The sequence below is a fragment of the Carcharhinus amblyrhynchos genome, chromosome 1 (assembly GCF_965287045.1).
Source record: "Carcharhinus amblyrhynchos chromosome 1, sCarAmb.v2.hapA, whole genome shotgun sequence".
NCBI classification, from domain to species: domain Eukaryota; kingdom Metazoa; phylum Chordata; class Chondrichthyes; order Carcharhiniformes; family Carcharhinidae; genus Carcharhinus; species Carcharhinus amblyrhynchos.
This window is the reverse complement of record NC_137324.1, coordinates 80,628,220-80,654,122: the sequence shown is the minus strand read 5'-3', so window position 1 is coordinate 80,654,122 and position 25,903 is coordinate 80,628,220. Positions and strand designations below refer to the sequence as shown.

Genomic DNA, 25,903 nt, shown 5'->3' with positions numbered 1-25,903 from the left:
CGCTCTCTCCAGCCTACTTGCCTTCACCAGATCATGCAGGATTCCAGCAACTCTGAGGAAAAAGGCTAGAAGCCTCAGAAAAAGCATGTTTCTCAAAACAACCAACTTCCCCCTAAACCCACAGCTTGTGAGGCACCCATGTCCCACTTGGACTTCTACCCATTGCATATGGAGTCTTTGTGTGCATTCACTTCCAGTAAACAACATGATATCCCTTTGAGGCTCTTGTTTGAGTGCTTTTCATGCAGCTTTGTTGGAGTCCAGATTACGTCCCCTTGGTCTTCCATTGTTTGTTTTCTTTATCCACCCCCTTGCCTCTCTGGCTGTCATCATGAGCCCCACCCTTCCCTTGCCTCCTCTTTGCACAGCCGGCCTTCCACATTGGTCCCTTTGCTGACATCAGGCCACCCCAATTGACCCTAGTTTGTACTTCATTTAACTGTTGTTGCAGTGGCTTTATGATTTCACAGCACACTGTCCAGATAGAATGCTGTGTGGCACCAGGGGGAAGGAGACCCCTTCACTCTCCAACCCAGGTGCAGTATAATCTGTCTCAGTGATACAGGAGGGTCCATGGGTCCAACAGCAGTTGCTGTTCATGAAGACCAGCCAGTCTTCCCCAGCAGAGTGGTGGGCAATGCATCAGGAGCAGTGCAGCTAAATAATAGAGGTTTTGTTGCACTCAAAGTTTTTGAACTGAGGACTGCCTGTTTTATGCCACTCTTTAGCAATCAGGTTTCAGACCAATGTCTGACACATAATTGAAAGGCTTGATGGGACACTGGTGGGCACCTGTTTTAATGAGCATTCATGAGATGCAAATGGCATTCATACCATTAGGCAGTGGACCAACAACTCGCCATTGGGAAAATTGCAACGTGATTTTATGCCATTAGATTTCTAAGTTTTTGGCTCCTGCTAGATTCTCCACTCCTGCCCTAAATTGAACTCCAGGATTCTACTCAACACATTTCAAAAGGGACAATCGGGCAGTGCAGGAAATTGCAGGAAGACTAACTTTGCATACATAAGGAATAGGGATAAAGAAAGCTTAGAGAAGGAATCTATGGGACTGTATTGTGAGCATATATATAGTGCTGATATAAAATATTGATAGCTTCATGATGAGACAGACTCCTCAACAAGAGAAAATCCATAGACTGTATGCTTGGACTGCAGTGGAATTAGGTTTACAGTCAGACATGCTGGTAGTATTTGAGCAGCTGGGTGAGGGCCTGTTTATAACAGAACTTCTTCCCACACCAAACCTCAATACCCCTGACATTTCATGGGAGGAAATTCCCAAATCAGATACTTCCTCATTTCTAGCATGGTCTACATTGAGCAGCTGATGTTCTGGGCAAAACCCAGAGGGACTTGCCTGAGGGTTCAGACAAGGGATTCAACCTGTACTCCACCAATAAATTATTGCCACCTTCTGTCTTTTTGAAATCAACCCTTTTTGGTTCTGGTGCCAGCAGCACTTTGAGCAGCTGCCATTTGCTACACCATTCCAGGCACTCACTAGACCCCAAATATGAATTAACAGGTGCACAAGATGTGTTCATAGTAACGAGAGTGCCCAGTGGCCATCTGTTAATGAGAGAACCTACCTATGACTTTGGATAGTCTTCCTGGGTCAGGTGTGGGATTCCTAGCAAATGCTTACCAGTACTTACTATGTGGAATAGTTCCCAAATGCCTGAATGTTAGAGTATAATAAATGTTTAGGATAAAGTAACAGACAGATGACGGAATTGAAAATGTTAATCACAATGCAGTTGTTTATTACGTTAGGGGAATTAAAGAGCTGTGCTGATGTGTTTAGATGGACTGAAAGGTCACCTCTGTTGGCAAGATTGAATCTTATAATAAAGAATTGTGTGGGTAACTCTTTCAATATAGGATTAAAGGTACAGAGACTTGAGTAATCCAGTAACTATGATTGCACATCTTTTAGGATCCATGAAAATCTACAGTCTCTCAGGTTTGAATAGTTTAGGATAAGATGTTATAGAATATATATACTGAATTTTTTTATATATGGAAAGATATTGCCATTATCTGGATACTTAGATAGATGCTGACATGGAGTTATTTAAAAGAAAGTCATGAGTTCATCTTGGACTGTCAATAAGTGTGCTTTTTCTAAAGAAATCACCTGACCAGCATAGTACTTGAGGAGAAGGGTAGCTTGTTTGTCTTCAAGTAAGAACAAAAGAACATAAGAAATAGTAGCAGGAGTAGGCCATCCAGCCCTTCGAGCCTGCCCCACCATTCAATAAGATCATGGCTGATCTGTCATGTCTCAGTTCCACATTCCCGCCCTCTCCCCATAACCCTTAATCCCCTCGCTTATCAAAAACCCATCAACCCGCATCTTAAAAATATTAAGCGAGGCAGCCTCCACCACTTCAACGGGCAGAGAGTTCCAGAGATTCACCACCCTTTGAGTGAAGAAGTTCCTCCTCAACTCCGTTCTAAACCGCACCCCCTTTATCTTGAGGCTGTGCCCCCTAGTCCTACTGTCCTTTCTGAGCAGGAAGAGCCTCTCCACCTCTATCCTATCCATCCCATTCATCATCTTATACATCTCAATGAGATCTCCCCTCATTCTTCTAAACTCTAACGAGTACAAGCCCAGTTTATTCAGCCTCTCCTCATAGCTCAACCCCCTCAACTCTGGTATCAGCCTAGTAAACCTCCTCTGCACTCCCTCCAAGGCCAAAATATCCTTGCGTAAGTACGGCGACCAAAACTGCACACAGTACTCCAGCTGCGGCCTCACCAATGCCCTATACAGCCGCACCAAGACCTCCCTACATTTACATTCAATCCCCCTCGCTATGAAGGCCAGCATCCCATTCGCCTTCCTGACCACCTGCTGCACCTGCAAGCTGGGTTTTTGCAACTCATGCACAAGGACCCCGAGGTCCCTCTGCACCGTCGCCTGCTGCAGTTTTTCGCTCCGTAAGTAATAGTCCTTCCTACCATTATTCCTACCAAAGTGGACCACCTCGCACTTGCCAACATTAAATTCCATTTGCCATTTCCTGGCCCATTCGCCCAGCCTGTCTAGATCCTTCTACAGACTCTCCACACCCTCTGCGCAATTTGCCGTTCCACCAATCTTGGTGTCATCAGCAAATTTCGACACCATACACTCGGTTCCCTCCTCCAGATCATCTATATAAATGGTAAATAGCTGAGGCCCCAGCACTGACCCCTGGGGCACTCCACTAGTAACCAACCGCCAATGCGAATAGCACCCATTGACCCCCACTCTCTGCCTCCTATTTGACAACCAATCCTCTATCCATGCTAACACCCTACCCCCAACTCCATGCCCCCTTACCTTCTGCAATAACCTCTTGTGAGGTACCTTGTCAAACGCCTTCTGAAAATCAAGAAAGACCACATCCACCGGCTCTCCTCTATCCACCGCCCTAGACACATCCTCATAGAACTCCAATAAATTTGTCAGACACGACTTCCCCTTAACAAAACCGTGCTGCGTCTGCTCTATCAAGCAATTCCCCTCAAGATGCCTCGCTATTTCCTCCTTGATGACGGATTCTAACATTTTACTTACAACAGACGTTAAACTAACCGGCCTATAATTCCCTGCCTTTTGCCTGCCACCCTTCTTAAACAACGGCGTAACATTAGCCGTTTTCCAATCTTCCGGCACTTCCCCGGAATCCAGCGACGTTTGGAAAATAACCACCAAGGCATCCACTATCACCTCCGCCATTTCTTTCAGAACCCTCGGTTCATTCTATCCGGTCCTGGTGACTTGTCCACAATCAGTCCCTCCAGCCTGTTGAGCACCGCCTCTCTAGTAACAATAATGTCATTGAGACCCTCCAGTCCTACCACCTTTCCATCGCTAACACCTGGCAAATTATTCACGTCTTCCTCCGTGAAGACCGAAACAAAAAAGTTATTCAACACCTCAGCCATTTCCCCATCCCCTACCACTAAGTCCCCCCTCTCATCCTCTAAGGGTCCAATGTTCACCCTAGCCAGCCTCTTCCTTTTTATATATTTATAAAAACTCTTGCTATCCTTTTTTATATTAAGCGCTAGCCCAGCTTCATAGTTTATCCTACCCTTCTTTATCAACTTCTTTGTTGACATTTAAACCTCTCCCAATCCTCTTCTCGCCCACTACTCTTAGCTACTCTAAACGCCTCTGCTTTTAACTTAACACATTCCTTCACCTCCTTCGTTATCCACGGCTTATTACCTCTCCTCCTACGGTCCTTTTTAACCATCGGAATAAATTTCTGCTGAGCACCAAGAAAGATCTCCTTAAAGATCCTCCACTGCCCCTCAGCAGACCTACCTTCCAACACGCTCCCCCAGTCAACATTTGCCAATTCTTCTCTCATCCTACCGTACTCCCCTCTGTTCAAACAAAGGACGCGTGTCCGGGAACCCACTTTCTCCTCCTCCATCTGCACCAGAAACTCCACCATACAATGATCACTCTCCCCAAGAGGATCCTTCACCGCAAGGTCCCTAATTCTACCCGCCTCATTACATAGCACCAGATCCAAGATAGCTCGCTCCCTCATTGGCTCCAACACACACTGTTCAAGGAAACAATCCCGGCAGCATTCCAAGAACTCCTCCTCGAGCCCACCGCGTCCTACATGGGTCGACCAATCAATATGCATATTGAAATCTCCCATAATTACGGCCGTTCCATTCCTGCACGCCGCACTTATTTGCGCGTTAACAGCCCGCCCCACCTCCAGATCATTATTCGGGGGCCTATAGACGACACCCACCAGCGTCTTCCTCCCTTTGCTGTTCCTAATCTCCACCCACAACGATTCCATGTTCTGCTCTTTGGTTCCTATATCATCCCTTGCTACCACCTTGATGCTATCCTTAATCAGCAGAGCTACACCCCCCCACTTTTTCCTCCCACCTATCCTTCCTAAACACTTGATACCCCTGGACATTCAGCTCCCAGTCCCTGTCACCTTGCAGCCACGTCTCTGTAATGGCCACCAGATCATATCCATTTGTGCTGATCTGCGCCACCAACGCATCCACTTTATTCCGAATGCTTCATGCATTCAGATAAAGTGCCTTCAACCCAGCTTTCACCTGGACCCTATTTGCCAGAACGCCACCAACCATACTCACGCCCCCTACTCCCTTTATTATTGGGACATCCTCGGCCTCTTCCCTTACCTGTACCCTCTCCTTAACTTTATACCCTGTAATGTCACCTACCCTCGCACCCTCTTTTCCCACCCACCCCCCAATTAGTTTAAAGCCCTGTCTACAGTCCTCTTTACTCTATTCGCCAACACTCTGGTCCCAGCACAGTTCAGACCAACCCCATCCCGCCCGAACAGGTCCCACCTACCCCAATACTGATGCCAATGCCCCATAAATTTAAACCCATTCCTTCCACACCAATCCCTGAGCCACCCATTCACTTCTTTAATCTTTTCAACCTTACGCCCGTCTGCACTCGGTTCAGGAAGTAGCCCAGAGATAACCACCTTGTCGGTTCTACTTTTTAATTCCGTTCCCAGCTTTTCATACTCCCTCCCCAGATCCTCAGTCCGCATTTTGCCTACGTCGTCGGCACCCACATGTACCACAACGACCGGATTCTCACCCTCCCACTCCAGGTTCCTCCGCAGCCCAGATGTGACATCCCGGACCAGAGCACCAGGCAGACAACACACCCTTCTGTGCACTTTGTCATTGTGACAAAGGACAGTGTCAATACCCTTAACCCCACTATCCCCAATTACTACTACGTTCCTTTTCCCCTTCTCTTTGCCTATGTCCTGCTGCATCACTGTACCGTGTGCAGTTTGCTCACCAACCTCACCTCCCTCGTCCTCGTCCAGACTGGAAGCAAGAACCTCAAACCTGTTATGCAGATTGAGGCTGAGGCATCCGCTCCCCACCCCCCTTCCTCCGCTCCCCACCCCCCCTTCCTCCGCTCCCCACCCCCCTTCCTCCGCTCCCCACCCCCCCTTCCTCCGCTCCCCACCCCCCCTTCCTCCGCTCCCCACCCCCCCTTCCTCCGCTCCCCACCCCCCCTTCCTCCGCTCCCCACCCCCCCTTCCTCCGCTCCCCACCCCCCCTTCCTCCGCTCCCCACCCCCCCTTCCTCCGCTCCCCACCCCCCCTTCCTCCTCTCAGCAGCCCCCTCTTGTTCCTGACCCTTAGAGTTAGCCAGGCTAGAGGGGGGTGGATGTCACTTGCACCCCATTGACAATGGCACCCTCTCTCCCCCTGATGAGCCTCAGTGTCTGTAGCTCAGAGGCCAGCTCATCGACCTTGAGCTGGAGCTCCTCCAGCAACCTGCACTTACTGCAGACGTGGTCACTGGGAAGGACCCTGGGGTCCACCAGTTCCCACATCATACAGAAACAACACATCACATGCCCCTCCATTATTCACTGTAGTAATATTGAAAATTTCCACACGAACTTACCTGGCCCTCTTTCCCCCCAGCCCTTTTGATCTTAAGTCCTAATAGCTCACTCTGCTTCCCACTCACTCCGCTGCCCGCTCCGACGCTGCCCGCTGTCTACACCAGGCCTCCTTTTAAACCTGGCGCTGTTTTAAAGCCTGCTCCCCCACAACTCCCTGCAATCCACTCCCTTAGAATTCTTAAAGCGGTAAATACAAAAAGCCTGCAAAAATGCTTTTAAATGATCTAAACAGTTCTGCAAGGTAAGTTCTTAATACAAAAGTGCTTTAAACTTATTTAAACAGGTTTTTAACAGGTAATTTCTTATCTGTCTCTCTGTACAATCACTTTAATTGATGGGGCTGGTTTAAAAGCAAGGATTAGTGATTTACTGGAAGTCACATGACAGAGACACAATATACATTTTAGACCTGTAGTTTTTGAACTTTTTCTTGGTGAATAAGCTGAGAAGGAAGGCAAGCCTAACCCCTCTCTCCCCGCCTTGCCTGAAATTCCATGCGTGGTTATCAACATGCAGCCATTGAATCTGCACCTGAGTATCTGTGTCTAAATACAGAAACCTACAAAGCTGAAACCAGAAGAACTAACCCAGCTCTATATTTTCCTCCATATTGAATCTCCATTGGTGAGAACTCCAGTCATATACTTGGATTGTTTTCACATGAGGGAACTCTAGATCAACAGCGTTGAAACACTGCGAACTTTGTCCTGTAAAGCCTATTCTCCAAAGCCCCTCTCTGCAGAGACCACTATCTGTTTGTCCTTTGTATGTCAATGTGTGTGCCAGGGTATTTTGAAAAAGGGATATATAGTTATACTTCCAGATTACAATGATGTGTTAACCAGTTCTTTCAGCCTGTTTTCATAGGAATCATAGGGTCCCTACAGTGCAGAAGGTGACCATTTGGCTTAGCAGGTCTACACCAACAACAATCCCATCCGACCAACTACCGACTCCATGAGGTCCCCAATTGACGCCCCCCCATCATTCCAGCAGGGTCTCCCGCTAGTTCCCCAGAGTGGGGAGCTATTCTAAAATCTGCCAGAGTGAAATACTCCTGGTGGGGTGGGAGATGCTATCAGACTTGGAGAATTCAATCCGGCCCTGATAATCTCATTTAAATAGCATTACAAATAGACTAAAATCAGTTACCTAGTCTTTCTGCCAGTTTCCAGTGTGATCTCAACTGCGCCTGCTTTTTGGCGGTGGGAGACATGCATGCTTTGGGAATGCATGCGCAAATCCTGCACAATGGCCAACACATACATCTCCCAACCCAATGCACCAAAGAATTAGCGCATTGCGACGGGAGAACCGGGCCCAAAGATTCTTCTTCCACAACCTTTTTGGGAAGAGAGTTCCACAGACTCATGACCCTTTGACTGAAAACATTTAGCCTCATCAATGTTTTCAATGGTAACCCCTTATCTTTAAACAGCGATTCCTAATTCTAGATTCTACATCCTCTCCACATCCATCCTGTTAAGACCCCTCAGGATCTTGTATGTCTCAATCAAGTCATCTATTAGTCTTCTAAGCCCCAGCACATATATAAGTCCAACCTTTCTTCATAAGATAGCCCACCCATTCTAGATATTACTCTGATAAACCTCTGAACTGCTCCCAATTATTTTCATCTTTCCTTAAATAAAGGGACCAATATTGCGTTTTGTACAAGCCAATAAAGGGGTTTGGACAAAATCTAACTGGAACATTTCAAGTCACGAACATAACACAGTAACTTATATATCTATAAAACCTAAAATAGTATAATGCCCTAAAACATTTCTCGGAAGTGTTGTAAATTATAATTTGAGATTGAGCTGCATTAGAAGATATTAGCACGGATAACTAGAAGATTGGTCAGTGAGCTAGGTATTAAAGAGTGTCTTAAAGAAGGAAAAAGAGGTAGCAGAATTTCCAGAGCTCAAAGCCCAGGCAGTTAAAAGCATGGCCATGAGTTATGGAGCAACCAAAAAGCGTGGATGTGAAGTGATCTCAATTCAATGAATGCAGGATATTGTGGGGCTGGAGAAGATTGCATAGATGGGGAGTGGTGAGACCATGGAGGAAACTGAAAACAAGGATGAGAATTTTAAAAACAAAGCCTTGGTTAACTAGGAGTCAGAGTAGGCCAGTAAGCACAGAAATGAACTTCCTGCAAGTAAGGACATAATGTGGAGATGCCGGTGTTGGACTGGGATAAACACAGTAAGAAGTCTGACAACACCAGGTTTAAGTCCAACCAACTTATTTGATAGTAAACTCACAAGCTTTCGGGGTTTGCCCTTCGTCAGGTGAATGGAGAGTTCTGGCCTCAGACAGAGCAAATAACAACACAGACAGTTTACAGATTACTGATTAGAATGCGAGTCTTTACAACTAACCAGCTATTCAATTCTTAAAGATGCTGACAGTGTGAGTGGAAAGGGCATTATGCATAGGTTAAAGAGATGTGTATTGTCTCCAGACAGTACAGAAAGTGAGGTTTTGCAAACTCAGGCAAGTCGTGGGGGTTACAGATATGTATTCTAATCAGTAATCTATAAACTGTCTGTGTTGTTATATGCTCTGTCTGAGGCCAGAACTCTCCATTCACCTGACGAAGGGCAAACCCGAAAGCTTGTGAGTTTACTATCAAATAAATTAGTTGGACTTAAACCTGGTGTTGTCAGACTTCTTACAGTAAGGACACAGGCAGCAGAGTTTTGAGTGACCTTTGGGTGAATTTTAGGGGGAGGCATATTGCTTGTTCTCCCTCTCTCTTCCCTCACCCTGCCCCCACCTCACCACCATTAGAAAGTTGGTGGCCTTAGCAAGCTAAGAATGGTACTTCTACCCATCGGTGAAAGAAAGTTCTGCCCTTGTGAGCTGCTGGCCAATCTTGTAGTCCTAGCTGCATGCTATAACTCAGAAGTACACACTCCTGGGACTGCAAGGAGGCCCTGGGAGGAAGACTGAATGGATCAAAGTGAGTCCAAGGTCTTTTAGGCAGAGCAGGTTGTGCACCTTAAGGAAGGGGGTAGGGTGAGGGGTTTTGGATGCCAGGCAGGGAGGCACCAAAAGATGAGTATGATTTTTGTGGGTGGTGATATTAAACTTAAGAGGATACATTCCCTTCCTTCTCAGCTTTTTACCAACACTCATTCTTGCCAACTTTCCAATGCAGTTCAGATGGATTGAGGCTGTTAAGTATCTGTGAATGAGGATTTGCCGTGCAGCCTTCCCAGGTGGTGTGTCTTCCATTCCCTGTCTGCCATCGTTTGAATAAAGGCCTGAATTGGCCTCCGGGTGGAAAGGCCACCCTCTACCCTTCCTACCTGGAGCTTGATTGATGTGAGCGGGGGTAACCACCCTTCACCCTCTAATTCAATTATCCAAACCTGCTTTGAATGTATGTGTGTGGGTGGGGTGGGGGGAGGGGGGTAATGTTTGATTGGGAGACATTAAATTCCACTTATTGTGAAGTAAATAAACATTAAACCACATCAAATGTATTTTACAATCTTGAAGTTTCCCAGCAAATGGTAAGCTTTAGTTGAAGAGACGTATGAATTAACTTTTTCCTTTAACTTTTCCAATTTTAATGTTTCTCATTTTTTTTTGTTAATTTCAGGTTTCATCTCCTGCTCTCTTTACCATAGCTTGGCACCAATGCTTTGGTACTTCCCACTTCAGATTTTGGGACTCACTGGCTATGAAATCTTTGCTGCTGCCTATATCTCTCCTTTAATATTGAACATCACCCTAGTCTGGAATTTTGTTAACAATGAATACGTCCTGGCTCTTCTCAGGCTAATTAGTCTAGGTAAGTGAGTTCTTTGTTTTTCGATAACTGGTAAACATGTGATTTATACCTGCACCTGCTCAATTCTAAACTACTGTGGGTTACACCTGAGGCAGACGTGAATCAACCCATGTAGATTTCATTGCAGAGCAGGATGGTGAGGTAAATAAATCCCAGTTGTACTGTATGTGCACAAACACAAAAACATCAAAGTCATGACACATTGTCTGATGGTCGATGTACTCACTAATCCAACACAGTAATCTATGTCTTCCGTAGATTGTATGAAGGATATCATGAGGTACAAAATCAGTACCTGGTTATCCCCTAGTTCTTTCAACACTCCTCAAGCCTTCTGACACCTCACTTCAATATCCATTCTTCATGTGTGAGCCGAGGCTGCAAGCATTGGCAGGTTATTTGATCTTGGGTGTATTGGGGTATTAAAGCTGAGCCCAATATTTTCTAGCTTGATAGCTGTGTGCATAATGCATGCAATGAAGTAACTTGAATATTTCAAAAGTAATTGGTTAAAAGTTAGTTTATTTATTAGTATCGCAAATAGGCTTACATTAACACTGCAATGAAGTCACTATGAAAATCCCCTGGTTGCCACACTCTGGCACCTGTTCAGGTACACTTAGGGAGAATTTTGCATGGCCAATGCACTTAACCAGCACATCTTTTGGACTGTGGGAGGAAACCAGAGAAAACCCATGCAGACACAGGGAGAACATGCAGACTCCCCACAGATCCAAGCTGGGAATCAAACTCAGGTCCCTGGCCTTGTGAGGCAGCAGTACTAACCACTGTGCCACTATGCTATCTGAATTGGACAAGGGTGTGAATATTTTCTCTATTGGTTAATAAAAAAATTTGCATAAAACTAGTTAACTTTAAAAGTAGTGGATTAGGCCAAGTGGTTGCAATAATGTCATGCTTTAGACAATGTCATGCTTTAGACTTTCATTAAGAAAACTAAATTTGATGCTTCTTTCTATACTGTACCCTCAGTCAAGACAAACCATAGTATTTGTAGATGCTCAGTACATTCAAGGCTAAGACTGATACACTTCTGGGCATTAAGGAAATTAAGGGACATGGAAAGCAGGTGGTAAAGTGTGGTGGAGTTTTAATATTTAGCATGATCCTATAGAATGATGGAGCAGGCTGGAGAGGCCAAATGGCCCACTCCTGCTCCTATTTCTTATGTTCTTGTTAGATAAATGATCTGAAAATATTCAGCAGGGCATACACAGCATCTGCAAAAAGAGAACCAGAGGTAATATTTCAGATCCATGATTGCACTTTCATGAACTGGCAGACAAGCTAGTCTTTCTCCCTGGTCTGATTACACCCCACTTGTAGTCGATGACTTACCATATATTGACCCCAGCTCTACACTGCCCTCATAAATTAACACAGTGCGCTCTATTTTACAATTTTGATTCTAAGTGCTGGGCAGACTTGAAACTGGGAATGTTTCAGAACTGACTTTTAAACCCGCTCTCAGGTGCCCCAAATGCACTCTGCCTGAAAAAAAATTACTGATTCCGAATCGTGCTGCAGAAGCCTGCGGGCGGGGCTAAACGCGCCTGAAATCCTTTAACTCTGATCGGTGCCTCCAACTGCGCATGTGCAGAAACAAAATGATAGAATGCTGCTCCCCTGCCACTTTGCTCCTAGGCCAGATAATGCCTCCTTCTATTCCCCAGAGACATTGCCCCTCTGCCACCATTACTGACACCCTTATCCCCCCAACGTCTGCCATCCTGAGCGAATACAGGCCTTCCCTTCTCCCCCAACGATCTCAGACAGAGTGGCAGCAGCCCCCCTCTCTCCCCAATCTCAAGCAGAGAGCAGTCGGACAGTTGGCACTTACCTCCTCATTAACTGGAACGCCTGAATTAGACTTTTATGGAGCACGCCGATTCTGGATGGGCGAACACAATGGTAAAGGGGGAAGTGCCAGTAAAGTTGGGTGTGCAGACCATTAAGTCAGTTTAAATGCATGCAAATAGTCCCAGTCGTGACCATTTTTGGGCCTTGGTAAAGGGGGAATTGGCATGGCAGTGGGTGTGAATTGTGTTACTTGCCTCATACCCAACTTTACCAAGTTTTCGCAATGGGTACGATGCAATGGAAAAATTGGGCCTAATGTCTGTATCTGAGCTGGTGGTTGGGAGTGTCAGTTCAAATGGTGCTGCGTTTTCTCAGAACAATACAGTTCTTGCCCTTCCTGCTGGGGCTGTTGTCCAGGGGGCAATGCAGACTATTAAAAGTATAGAATTAGAAGAGAAGGATTGGAGTTAGGGACAGGAGTGAGGTGTAAAACTATTGTTCCATGGACACTAATATGCAGCTTAGACTTTAAAGCTCCAAAGAAAGATGAAGGTGAGAAGGGGAACAAGGCATTAATGTGCAATCACTCTGAATCCTCTCTGACACTAGACAGGTTTTGTTGCAGCTGGTCCCGTGAGGTGGAATACCATCTCTGACAGACTTGTGTTGAAGGCATGCCGGACTCTGCCAATTCTTTATTGCTCCCTTGTATTTTGTATTACCTTGTCCTACAAAAGAGGGAGCAGAATGTTGGTGATTGTATTGTAGTGTGTTTGGATGATATGTCTCATACCTCCAGCTATTCAGCCATGTGGAGGCAAGAAGTGGGTGTGGAATGCATGATGCATTGAGCCGTGTCAGAGGCTGGTGATGTGGAAATGTCCTGTGAAGATGCATTTGTTGACTTTGACCATTTGTGTAACATTATTAAACCTCTTCTGGCATTATTGCCATGTCCTTGGGGCCAGATTCTGCACTTCGATCTCTCTGGCCATCTATTCCCGTTCCCTTCAGGAAGTGGTCCTGGAGGGCTTCTTCACCCCTGTGAAATCTTGGAACCTTCCTGTAGATTTTCATGACTATGGCCTCTAGCTTTGCATTCTTGGAACTACATTGCCCTCTTTCTGCCCTGGATTTCAGCTTTCATTCTCTTCATTTGCAGCACTTACTGCCAGCAACAAGTGAACTAGACTGTCTAAGGGTTGAAACATGTACCAGCTTCATACACTGCTAGGCCTTTGTTGACCATGCAACCAGCCAGTAGGGGAGGTTACAATTGGATGCCTGCAGAAATCATGCAATGGGGAAGCTGCATTACATTGCGTGCTGCTGACTCCAGAGGGAATGGGTACTGGGAGTCGCAGATCTCCCACTCCCTTAACAAGCTTTAAGTCCAGGTATTAAAAAATACTTGAGCAACTTTCAGCTTTAATAACTTTGAATGTATGCATGATAAAACAATGTGTGAAAGCATTATTTATATGTTTGAACAGAATGTGGTTCAAATTTCTAGGCTTAAACATAACTGTCAGCTTCCGTGATACACAGTTCAATCTGATTTTCTGACTTTGTGAAAACGTTATCCACTCGCAGCAGTGTGATTTCAAAAATTTAATTAGTGATCCAACTTCATCTAGATAAAGAATGTGACTTTGATGAATATGTGAAGTTCAGGCGGAACAATTTTATAAACATCCTGTATACTTGTATCCTGTTTATAATAAACTAAGCAGCAATAGTGAAACAAAAAATAGTTGAACTGACTGCATACAATTGTGACCCCTGATATCCCCAAACCATATACATGCAGACAATATGTCATTAGCTGTTGCAGTGTTTGAGTAGTATCACTTGACTCTATGCACACTAGTGAATAAATGTTCCTCTTTTGTGGCCCAGACACAAAGCTTGATGTCCTGGGGGTACATATTGGGAAGTTGGGTCTGTGCATTTAATACACAGAAAATAGTGAAAGTCACAAATCTGAATTTGTAGAATGTGTTTTTGCAAATCTCAGTGCCAGAAATGCTAATATTTACCTTAATGTTGATCTCTTACAGTTTGAAAGTCAGATTTACATTGCATTAAGCACAGGATAGTTCAAAAGTTGCTACGTAACCGAGCATTGCATTTTGGGTAGATTTGTCAGTTTAACCATAAAAATCACTGTAAATGTGATTAAAATGTTTTGGCCTAGGACTTGATTGCACTGTAAGACAGATGGTTCTGTTTTGGTTCAATATTGGTTAGGTCTCCCAAGTTGGTGTGCAGCACTTGTATATTGGAGGAATAACTTTTCTTTCAGAGCTCTTTGCAAAATTGGATTGGAATGACTGGTCTCACACAGCAATAACTGCCAGGTCGGCTGTCCCTAAAGGGAACATTAGTGGCTGTCAGCCAACAGATCAGTTAAACTTTTTTTAATAAACCAATTGTGGAACCATGATGAGTAGGAGTTTATTTAGTTTTTGTTCATTCATGAGACGTGCCCATCTCTTGATTAGCATTTATTGCCCATTCCTAATTTTCCTTGAGAAGGTGGTGGGGAGCTCTGCCTTGAATTGCTGCAGTCTACGTTGTGTTAGTACACTCAGTGTTGCTAGGGAAGTTCCAGAATTTTGACCCAGCAACATTGAAGGAATAGGGATATATTTCTAAGTCAGAATGGTGAGTGGCTTGGAGGGGAACTTGCAGGTGGTGGTGTTCCCTTGTACCTGCTGCTCTGGTCCCTCTAGATGGTAAAGGTTATAGGTTTGGAAGGTGCTGTCTAAGGTGCCTTGGTGAGATCCTGCAATGCCTCTTGCAGATGGTACACACTGCTGCCTCTGTTCGTTGGTGTTGGAGTATTTGTAGATGGGGTGCCAGTCAAACTGGCTGCTTTGCTCTGGATGATGTCAGGTTTCTTGAATATTGTTGAAGCTGCATTCACCTAGGTAAATAAAGAATATTCCATCAAACTCCTCACATTTGCCTTGTATATGGGACATCAGGGTTTGGGAAGTTAGGTGAGTTACTTGCTACAGGATTCCAAGCTTCTGATCTGCTCTTGTAGACATTATTTATATGGCTGGTCGACCTCAATTCCTGATCAATGGTAACCCTAAAGGTATACATAGTGACGGATTCAGTGATTATAATGCCATTGAATATTAAGGGATGATGGTTAGTTTCTGTCTTGTTGGAGGTGATCATTGCCTGGCACTTCTGTGGCACAGGTATTTCTTGCTGCTTGTCAGCCCAAGTCTGGATATTGTCGGGGTCTTGTTGCATTTGGACATGTATTCCTTCAGTATCTGAAGAGTTGTGGATGGTACTGAACTTTGTGCAATCATCAGTGAATATCTGCACTTAAAACCTTACTATGGAAGGAAATGTTCCACCTGGCTCTAAAGTAAACCTGCTAGCTGCTTCAAGCCACCACTTGTTCTCTGAGCTAATTGTTTCCCTCTTGGATTCTCCTACTTTTCCTTGAGAACAAATAGTTTAAAATGTCACAAGGCAATTTGTGTACCATATTAACATTCCAACTCATTACATCATATTGTAATAGAATGTGTCCTTGTGGCTGCAAATTCCTTCCTTTACCCTGTAAATGAACTTAATTGTTTTGCGTGCTTATCTCAGAATAAAGAAGATTAAAAACTAGGCGTTGGTCAACTTTGTTCTTTTCATTAAGAAGTGATGCAAGTAGATCTTAGGAGCAGAGGAATAAAAGATTGTGATGATAATTAAGTACATTGACACAATTTTGTGTATAGATACAAATGATTAGGCTATAGAACTTGCTGTTGTACCATATTATCCAGTGCTGGCTAATTTAACAAGGCTCTAATTAACCATCAATTCATTTTACTTAGGGAGTTCCTCACTCATTATGTTTCATCATCAACGTTCCATTTTAAGTTTTGTTTTGGCACCACCCCGGACCTGACCTCCCCCAGTAGACGGAGGTGGGGGAGGAGCAGCTCCGCGGGGAGGAAGGGCGGGACGTTAGAAATTACTAAGCGGTGGGCGGTGGCCTCAAGGGGGTCCACCGCCAAGAACGTCCCGCCCACCGTGAGCCCTTTTTCCAGGGCGAGGTGGACCGCCCGCTCGGCCTTCAGGAAGAACACGGCTTTGCCGTACATGTTCGAGGCCGCTACAATGGCTGAGGGGCCGACAACCCCAGCCATTGCGCGAACACACGTCTCGATTGTCATGTCGCCATTTTAAGTTTGACTGAAGGACTCAAACCTACAGAACACGTTGTATAATTTTCTACTGGAATGCAGGATCTGAGTGTTTCACAATATTGGATCCAGAGGAATGAGCCATTTAGCCCTTCGAGCCTGATCCACATTCAGTTAGATAATGACTGATTTAGTTGTGGTCTCAGCTCCATGTTCCTGTCTGTCTCCCATAACCCTTCTCAATCAAAAATATATCTTTATTCTGCTTTGAGTGAATTCAGGCCCCCAGCTTCCTTTGCTTTCTGGGGTATAATGGACATAGAGTACCTGCCTCTGCCCATTTGGTTAAACCAGTCCATGCTGATGTTATGCTTCACTTGAGCCTCCTCCAATCTTTCCTCATCTAGAACTATTATCATAACTCTCTATCTCCTTTACCCCCATGTACTTGTCTAGAATTGCCTTACATGCATCCATGCTATTTACCAACTACTCCCTGCCTGTGGTAGCAAGTTCCACATTCTCACTACTATTTTTAAGTATGTTTCTTCTGAATTCTGGATTGCCTGATCACTATTTTATATTGTCATTGTCTATTTATGCTGCTTCCCAAAAGATGAAACATTTTTCTGGCTTCCATTTTATCACATTCTCTCATCACTTTAAAAGTCCTCTAGTTAGATCATATCTTAGCCGTTTTTTTAAAGACAAAAATGAGACCCAGCCAGTTTTTCTTTAAAAAAAAGTCCTTTATTCATAAAAATTATAGAAGGGAAACAAGGTCTGCACAGAATAGATAAGATAAGTGCTTCCCCTTGTGAAAGGATCAGGTATGAGAGGGCATTGATTTAAAGTAATTGATAAAAGAAGCAAAAGTACCACGAGGAGAAACTTCTTCAGGTCTGGAATGCACTGCATCAGAGTGGGTTGGAGGTAAGTTCAATTGAGACATTCAAAAGGGAATTAATTAGACATTTATCAACAAAGGAACAATGTGCAAGGTTATGAGAATAGGTGGGAGAATGACACTAAATAAATTGTTAATTTGGAGAGCCAGTACAAGCATGGGCCACATGGCATCCTTCTGCCCTGTAACTATTCTCTGAAGTACAATACATAACAGTTGAAAACTTGACATTACAATTTATGTACAGTTCAATTTCTTTCAATACAGTATGTCACATTCTGAAGTGGTTCAACACTTACAAGTTATATTTACAACATATATTTCCAGTCAAACATTCTCTGGTGTACACACCTGAGTTCTCCTGTTTCCTCCTTGAGTCTAAAGATGTGCAGGTTAGGTAGATTAGCCATGCTAAATTTAAATTGTCCCTTAGTGTTGGGGTATTAGCGGGGTAAATATGTGGGGTAACGGGGAAAGGGCCTCGGTGGGATTGTTGTTGGTGCAGGCTCGATGGGCTGATTGGCCTCCTTTTGCACTGTAGGCATTCTATGATTCTCTTCAATCTATCCTTGTATCTGAAGTCTCATTCCTGAGGCCATTTTTGTAAACATCTTCTGCAATCTTGTTTTCACATCCTTCCTTAAGAATAGCACCTAGAACTGTACACTGTACACCAGCTGAGGTCTAACGAGTGTCCTACACAAGTTCAGCATAACCTCCTTGCTCTTGTACTCAATGCTGCTACATGTCCTTCCACCTTCAATGACTTATGCATAAGGACATTTAGATCCCTCTGTTCCTGCAACCCTTCAGAGTTGTACCCTTGATTTTATACTGATTCTCCATCTTCTACCAAAATGAATCAGCTCATGTCTCTGCATTGAACTTCACTTTATCTGTAACATATCTGCCTGCTCCACCAACTTGTCTATCCCTTTAAATTTTTACACTGTCCATCTCAAGTTTACAATGCTTCCAAGTTCTGTATCATTCATAAATTTTGAAATTGTTCCCTGCACTCCAAGTTTAAATCATAATATATAATCAGGAAAAGAAAAGGTCCCAATACAGACCCCTGGGGAACTCCACTTCATACCTTCCTCCAACCTGAGGAACTATTACTGTTCCTTTCACTCAGTCAATTTCTTAACCAAGCACCTACTTCCTATTTTATTCCCTGTGCTAGAATTTTGGTCACAGGTCTGTCTGACACTGTATTTGGAAGCCCATGTACTCCACATAAACAGCATTACTTTCAACCCCCTGTTATCATTCAAAAACTCCAAATTAGTTAAAACACCATTTTCTCTTGAGAAATTAATGTAATCTCTTCCTAATCAAGCCATATTTTTCCATGTGACTGTTAATTGTTTCACAGGAATCAGTTGTCAACATGGCACTATGGTAGACTTTTCTCACCTTGCCCTTTATCTAATATACTGACAAATAAACCACAATATATTTGGCTTCAACCAACTAGAGAATTTCTGCAGCTAAACGTGCTTCTCACTCCCCTGTTAATTTTCTCGGTTTCCTGAGCCAAATTACAACATTTATCACTCTTTCCTACCCAAAATATGAACCCTATGATTGGCATGTGAAGCATTGCTAAAGGTAACCAAGCACATCATCTGGTTCACCCAGGGTTGGAACTTGATTTCTCCAAGTCCAATTTCTTTAATATTTTGCTTGTTCTTAGAACTTCTTCTACTGTGGCATGCTTCATCATAGTATTCAGTTCCAACATGTCATTGTTAGAATCAGATCTAGTCTGAGTGTATAACCAGTTCAACTGTCCAATTAAACTCCTCAATTGATTGGTTTCTTCCTTGGGCACTAGCTCTACTTTGTGAAGATCTGACCTGATTTATTGGGATATGATTAACATTTTCTGTATAGATTGACAATGAACAAACAATCCTAACTGGTTTTGCTCAATGTTTAAACCTATATATTTAAAGGTCCCTAAAACTTCACTTCCAATCTTGAATTCCTTCATCACCTATTATTCAAATTCTATCGAATCACCCCAGAGAAAATCATTAATGCTCACAATAAAGATTGTACTGGGCTCTTCTTATGATACCAATAGAACATCGTAGAGTCTGCTTTTACCTGAAAGCAATCCATTTTCAACAAGACTGACTCACAAAAATACCATACTGTTGATGCCTTGTTCAATCAATAAACATTTTTTTAATTTCTACGATTTTCCTTCTATAATCATATGCTTTAGGTGGTTTGAAAAATACATTGAAATTGTGCACCCTGTAAAAATGCTGCCTTTATATTCATCGATCTGCACTCCGAGGAGTATGTTGCCAAAATAGCCTTTTCCTGCAGTAGGGGAGTCCACGCTGATATCTTGATCCCTAAATTTTTTCTCAAAATCCCAAGTTACTAGTCTAGCTTTAGCCTTGTATATGTGCCTTCAGGGAGCACCTTTTCAAAACATAGTGACAACTATGTGACAAGGCCGGCAATCCCCTATCTGGGATTTCAGTACACATCCCAAATTCCTTCCAACTTTCTAGCTCTTTGTTTGACTTCTTTTATCACCTTGTTGAAAGCTTCTAAAATTTCTATCATGCGTGGCTTCTACTGTTCTGCAATTCATTCTGGTGGAGCTGTGACCTCTACCTTCTCTTCCTTGGCTGATGCTGTTTGGTCTTTTCACATGTGACCAGAGTCCTGTCTGCAAGTCGTAGATCTTTTCCTGATTTTACAATCCCTTTCTGGTTCACCATTGTGACAATACTGTGCTTTTAAGGAATATACTTGTGTTATGTTGCTTGTGTGGGTTTTTTTTAAGGAGTCAGTCCAATTTACCTGGTGCTGCTTTTCTATTACTGGCAGCCCATTTGTTCATACTGCAGAAGCATAATTGATCCTAATTGCTGGACTATGTCTGCTTTATTCTGGGTTTGGTTATTTTAAAGTTTTCCCCTGGGGTTTGATTAGGCTGATTGACAGAAAAAAAATCATGTGACTGGACAGGGCGAGGTTCAGAGAGAGAAACGAGTACTCTAGTTGCTGCTTGAGATCTTGAGAGAAGTAGCTCTCTGCCTCTCTTTGGAGATTAGAATCTGGATCTTTTTCTCTGAAGTTCTGCTGTTTGAAGATAGATCTTTCTCTGGAGGCTGCTGTGTGAAAGTCAGAGACAGGTGTCTTTCTGTATCTCTGTCCAGAGATCTTTATCTGCAGGCTGCTGTACAGGAGTCAGAAGACAGATACCTTTCTGTATCTTTGTCCAGAGGTCTTATAAGGCTGCAAGTCTAGCACTCACGTGACCCTATAGGTAGAACTTTATGGCCTCACTTGTCCTGAAACTGCAAAATCTTGCCTCAAAGAACCTTTCCATGGTCCACTCCTCGCCTGCTCTGATTTTCATGCTGGGTGGGACGGTAAAATTCCAGCCTGCATGTTTTGTGCTATCTGATTTTCAAGGGGAATTTATGTCTGTGGGGATTCTGCTTAAATTGGATTATAGAGATGGCTAGCAATTAAGAATTATACCTTGTCATGTTTAATTACTTCATTTGGTAAAGGCTTTGTTAATTTTATTATATGTTAACTGTGTTGTTAAATAATGTTTATTTTAATAATTTCCAAGTGGGTGAAACACCTCATGCTCACACTAATGTCAAAATAAAAAAAAACTTGGGGGTCTAGGTTAACTTCTTATACTTGAAGTTTCTAATGTGGTTCCTAATACTGGCAGAACTTGTATGCTTCCTGGCCTTTTAACCAATGCTTATATTTGCTAGTGTGTTTTTCCAATCTTCCTTTGATGGTGGTATCCCTCTGCACATCTCTGGCATGTATGTTACCTTTGTTCTTTCTTCAGGTTGTCATCATTTTGAATAAATACTCTTGTTCTGTTCTTCAGTCAATTCTTTATTTACCATTGTCAGTTCCTCAAACTGTCCATTATGTGCATATGTGAAGTGCATGGCACTTCTTTACATCTTGTTCAAATCTGTGTGTTTGATTCCCAGTTGTACAATTACTATTCCTTTAATGTCTATCACTTTTCCAAGGCCTTTCTACATTTCTCTTATGTCATATAGTAGGTTTCCCTGTCTAAGCCGTATTCCTAATGGCCTTATGCAGTGCTGTAAGTTTTGCCCAATTTTCTCTGAAACCTCAGCTTTAGTGCTTGCATGCAAAACATTCAGATGAGCAAAAAAAGTAGAGTTATTCCCTTAAAGAAAAGGGAGGACTTTTGATAGGACTAAACGCCATTTCAGATTCCTGAGGTACACTGATAGATACAAACCATACCCCTTAACCATTGCAAACAGTTCCTTGCATATACTGTCTTTGTCAGCACTGTTTGTAATTTACAATCTGGTTGAGCAGCCAATATTTTATGTAACATGTCATGTTTCATTCATGATTTCTCTTGCTCTCAGGTGCAGTGTGCATAACTATGATGTTTAGATTTTTTTTTACACATCTTGAAATACATTCCGTACCTGTCAGAAATTTTGCTGCCACTGCATCATTAAATTTCCTAGTTAGTGTCAAGCTCACAACAGAACACAATGGTGTCTTCTGATATTTTATACAAATTTCACACTGTGTAATTTACTCAACAGGGCATCATATTCTTTATCAACTGCTCTAGCATCTCGCAGTAAAACCTTCATATCTTTTTTAAAAAATCAACTGGATTCTTATTCCCAGAAGTTAGCAGGACTTCACGAACTGAGAAATTTCTGGCTTCTTTAATGGCAGGCAATAGTGGTCTGATCGAGTAAAATGTAGCTCCACAATCTTCTTGAACACAATGCTCTGATATTTTTCATGTTTAGTGCCATCTGGGCTTTCTTCAACAAATACCTGTTTAACAGTGTGTGTCACTGGAAACCACATCAGTACTGATGAAAAGGCTAATTCCAGCAATCCAGGACAACCCTTTTGGATGGTGTTAATTTGACATACATAGAACTTCCATACTTCTTGACTTTCTACCTCAAGAGATTTCAGATAGCCTTTAAGTCAGCCCACCTCACACACACTGACAGTGCAATTGTTATCTAAGGCCATAGTTGAGTGAAGCAGTCATCAAAATACTCATCACTGAATTCAAACTCTCAGCGACCAAGAATTCCTTCATGGCAATTCCCTCTTATCATTTTCAGCCTCAGAATTATCTACTTCATGTGTTATTTCAAAAACTTGGGCAACGCATTGCATAATGATACTTAGAATCACACCGATAGCATCAATAAACAAGTCCCCATGCATTTCTCAGCTTCGAACATCTGCAATCACTATCCCAGATCTGCTTTATCTCAACTTTCAAGTTGGTTAAAAGGTATAGCCTACCTATCAGTAACCCCATCTTTGTACTGAAATCTACATTTCAAATCTCAGCCACCACTGAATCTTCCACCTTTTGCTTTATCAGAGTTGCCTGAATTCCATAGGAAAGTTGCTGGTCTTCCCAAAAATTTAATATGGCAGCAGCCATTTGGTCTAAAAGTGTCTTTGATTTGGAATTTGACTCCCTTTAGTACTAAAAGTCCATCAACATGAGAAATACACACACAATCAAGTAACTTAAATGCCAATACATACTTTAGGATGCCAAACTCAAATGTCTTCAGCCTCTTACACCATCAGTCAAAGTCCATGATATCCTCAGTCCTCTATGGACTGTTCATCTGTTTTCTTAAATCTGTCAAAGGCTGACCAGGCTTTATAAGGTACTAAGTGATCCTTTTTGTAGAATTTATCTAAAAACTGCAACCAAATCATTCACATTCCACTCTGAAAACACTTTCCTCCTAATTTCACTCTTTGCTGGTAAAGCCAAAGCAATACTTTGTTTCTTTTTGGATAACGAAGTGTCCTGTGTCCACATCATTCCTATGGCCCCACCTCTGAAGGGATTGGTGGATAATCAAAGCCTGACATTTTGCATCTTCTTTCTGCCATCTTGTAACTTAGGCTTGTCAGCAGCAATACACTTTTTTCCTTCAGAGGGCAAAGACACAAAAAGAAACTTACTTTACTGCAACCAAGGCTTAACGTTTATCCTCTGCTACCATGGTAATATCAAATACATTGGAAGAACAGTACAGCAGCTTATCTTTTATCATCAAAACATTGTTTTTTTTTCTGCAATGCAGCCCAACAGAAATGATAGACTATTTATGATTTCCCCCATAGTAATTGTTACAACTGTGTCCATTTATACTCTTTTGGAGATTGAGCCAATGATCATTCCCTGCTTTTAATAAGACAATTAGCTTAACAATGTAATAAGCAAAGCTTGCACTTGCTGATGCATTGACATGTTGACACATCCTTCACAATACTAAGGACAAATAGAGCCTGAGCATGTACTGACATTTAGTCTCTGTGTACTGAGGATCTCCATGCAGTTTGGTGCAGCAACACACAAAGGTGGCCATCAGGATGAGGGTAACTGTGAATACCACCCTCCCCACTCTGTTTGGGCAGGTTTGGTAATTGGAGTGAAAAATCTGGTGAGAGACCCAGATGGTGTTTTTCATTGGTGCAAAGTCTCGCTGTGATTGTCCCTACCCCACACCAGTGATATAACAGGAATCTCGACGTTCAACATCAAGAACTCCATTATAATAAACTTTAATGTATTTTATCAGGCTTCTACATCTGAATTTGCTCCTCATTAGATAATCTATTCACGTCGACATGAGGGCATGCTGGCGTGAATTACCATTGGTCTCCCATGGCATGCACCTACAGGTGCCTGAGGAACTCAGGTGAGTGCAGTGGCAGGAGCAGAGCCCAGGTAGTGCTTGGTACTCTGGCAGTACCCTGAGAGGTATTGCAAGGGGGTTGGCTGGAGGCTTGTTTTAAATTTTGTGTACTGCCATGGTCTTTAGGAATGGTGCCCAATCTTTAAAAATTGAAGTTGCTGGCAACATGATGCCTTGGATCCTGCCCCTTCCAGTATACTTCAAGATCCAAGTAATACAGTGGAGAAAGCTGCCACTGAGGCCAATGGCTTCAATGCCACTTTTCCCACCCACTAGCATACTCTGCAATAAAATGGAAACAAGGCTAATGAAGATTTTCAATTCAGAGTGAGAGCAGAACATGGCACCAATACAGTAATCATTGCACTTTAAAAAGAATTGAAGAAACGGGCCCAAATTGAATTGGAACAATGAATGTTCTACATATTCAGTAAAAAACAGACATAACTAGAATACATATGGGTCCCCAACTTTTGATCTTGACCCACCTACATAGAGCTCAAATCTTATTACATCTTCCCAGTTCTGGCAAAAGATCATTGACCTTTGGCCTGGGTTTTCACCTAACTGGGCTGACCAGGGAGCCCTTTAAAATTGGCAGCTGGATTCCCATTCCAAGTTTCCAAAAACCATTCCTGGGCCATATGATTTCTGGGAGTGCCTTCAAAGGTTGCAGGCTGCTTCCTGCCAGAATGCTGCAACTGGCACTCCTGACCTGGCTCCATTTTTAAGGTAGGTTTTCATGGGCCAGGTTTTTAAAGTGTCATGGTTCACAGGCCCTCAGAGGAGTTGTGAACCCTAGTGTGCAAGAGGGGAACTTTTGAAAGGATAACCAAGTCAGGTTATGCTCCCCACCTACCCCCATGTCCCCTCATGTCCGCTATTCCAAGATCTGCCCTTCTGCCCACACCCATCTCCCCTTATGCCCCCTATGCCAAGTGCTGTCCTATGACCCACCCTCTCAGGCCTCTCATGGTCAGTATACCAACTCTGGCTCTTCCATATCCGCTGACCCACCATACCTTTTCAGGAACCAATGAACATCTCAGTGTATAATGGGGGCTATTAAAAGAAATTGTTTGTTACAAGATATTGTATTTATGTTCCAGGAAGCATTGCTTCGTATCAGGCCTCTGATCCTGTTAGCCGGCTGCTACTGCTGGTTTGTGGTGTATCTTCAGCCTTGCTTGTTCAATCTGTCACTTGGTGGTCAGGGAGCAATCAGCAAAGGTACCAACTTCTTTTTGTCCTTTGTGTTACTTTGTATCCTTTCTACCTTTTGATGTGGACCAAATAGAATTTAAACAAAAAATACAGCAATAAAACCAATAATTGTATTTAATGGTCTTGCAATTGCTAACTTGACGTATGTAGTAAAAATACTATTTTGAATTATTACTTATCAATAGTAAATTAACAACACATAATATGCAAATGGCCATTTATACCTTTTCAAGTAGGGGTGTTTAGCAGCATTCATATTTGTATGTGTTTGCAATCTGTGAGGATATCCAGGGTCTCTTTAGCAAGTAACTTTGTTATATTGATACTGATGCTATATGTTCAGAAGCTATGGATTGAGTTCAGTTTCTCATTGTTGGTAATTCCCAGCAGGTGATGTGCTCCATGTTTTGGGAATAAGGTAGGGAGTAGGAGAAGTGGGGGGGGAAGAAAGAATTCAAGAAATAGGAACCAGAAGAAAACCATATAACCTATCAAATCTGCTCCACCATTCATTATCATGGCTGATTTTGGGCAATGTCTCCACTTTTCTCTCCATACTCTTGATGCCCAAAGAGATGAAAAATCTATCTATCTCAGCCCTAATTATGTTCAATGATAGTCCACCCGTAATCCTCTGGGTATGAGAATTACAAAGATTCACAACCCTGTGAGTGAAGAAGTTTCCCCTCACCTCAGTCCTAAATAATTGATCCCTTGTCCTGAAATTGTACCTCTTTGTACTAG

The 25,903-nt window shown here is 43.0% G+C and overlaps 1 protein-coding gene across 2 annotated transcripts in view; it reads left to right on the top strand.

Moving 5' to 3' along the window:
* Window positions 1-25,903, top strand: part of LOC145342290 (PGAP2-interacting protein-like) — a 99,660-nt gene that overhangs the window by 15,699 nt on the left and 58,058 nt on the right. For both annotated transcript variants that reach the window (XM_080187733.1, XM_080187743.1), the window contains exons 2-3: window positions 10,092-10,283; window positions 25,045-25,165. In XM_080187733.1, the coding sequence (XP_080043859.1) occupies window positions 10,092-10,283; window positions 25,045-25,165 (313 nt within the window). The remainder of the gene's footprint in view (window positions 1-10,091; window positions 10,284-25,044; window positions 25,166-25,903) is intronic.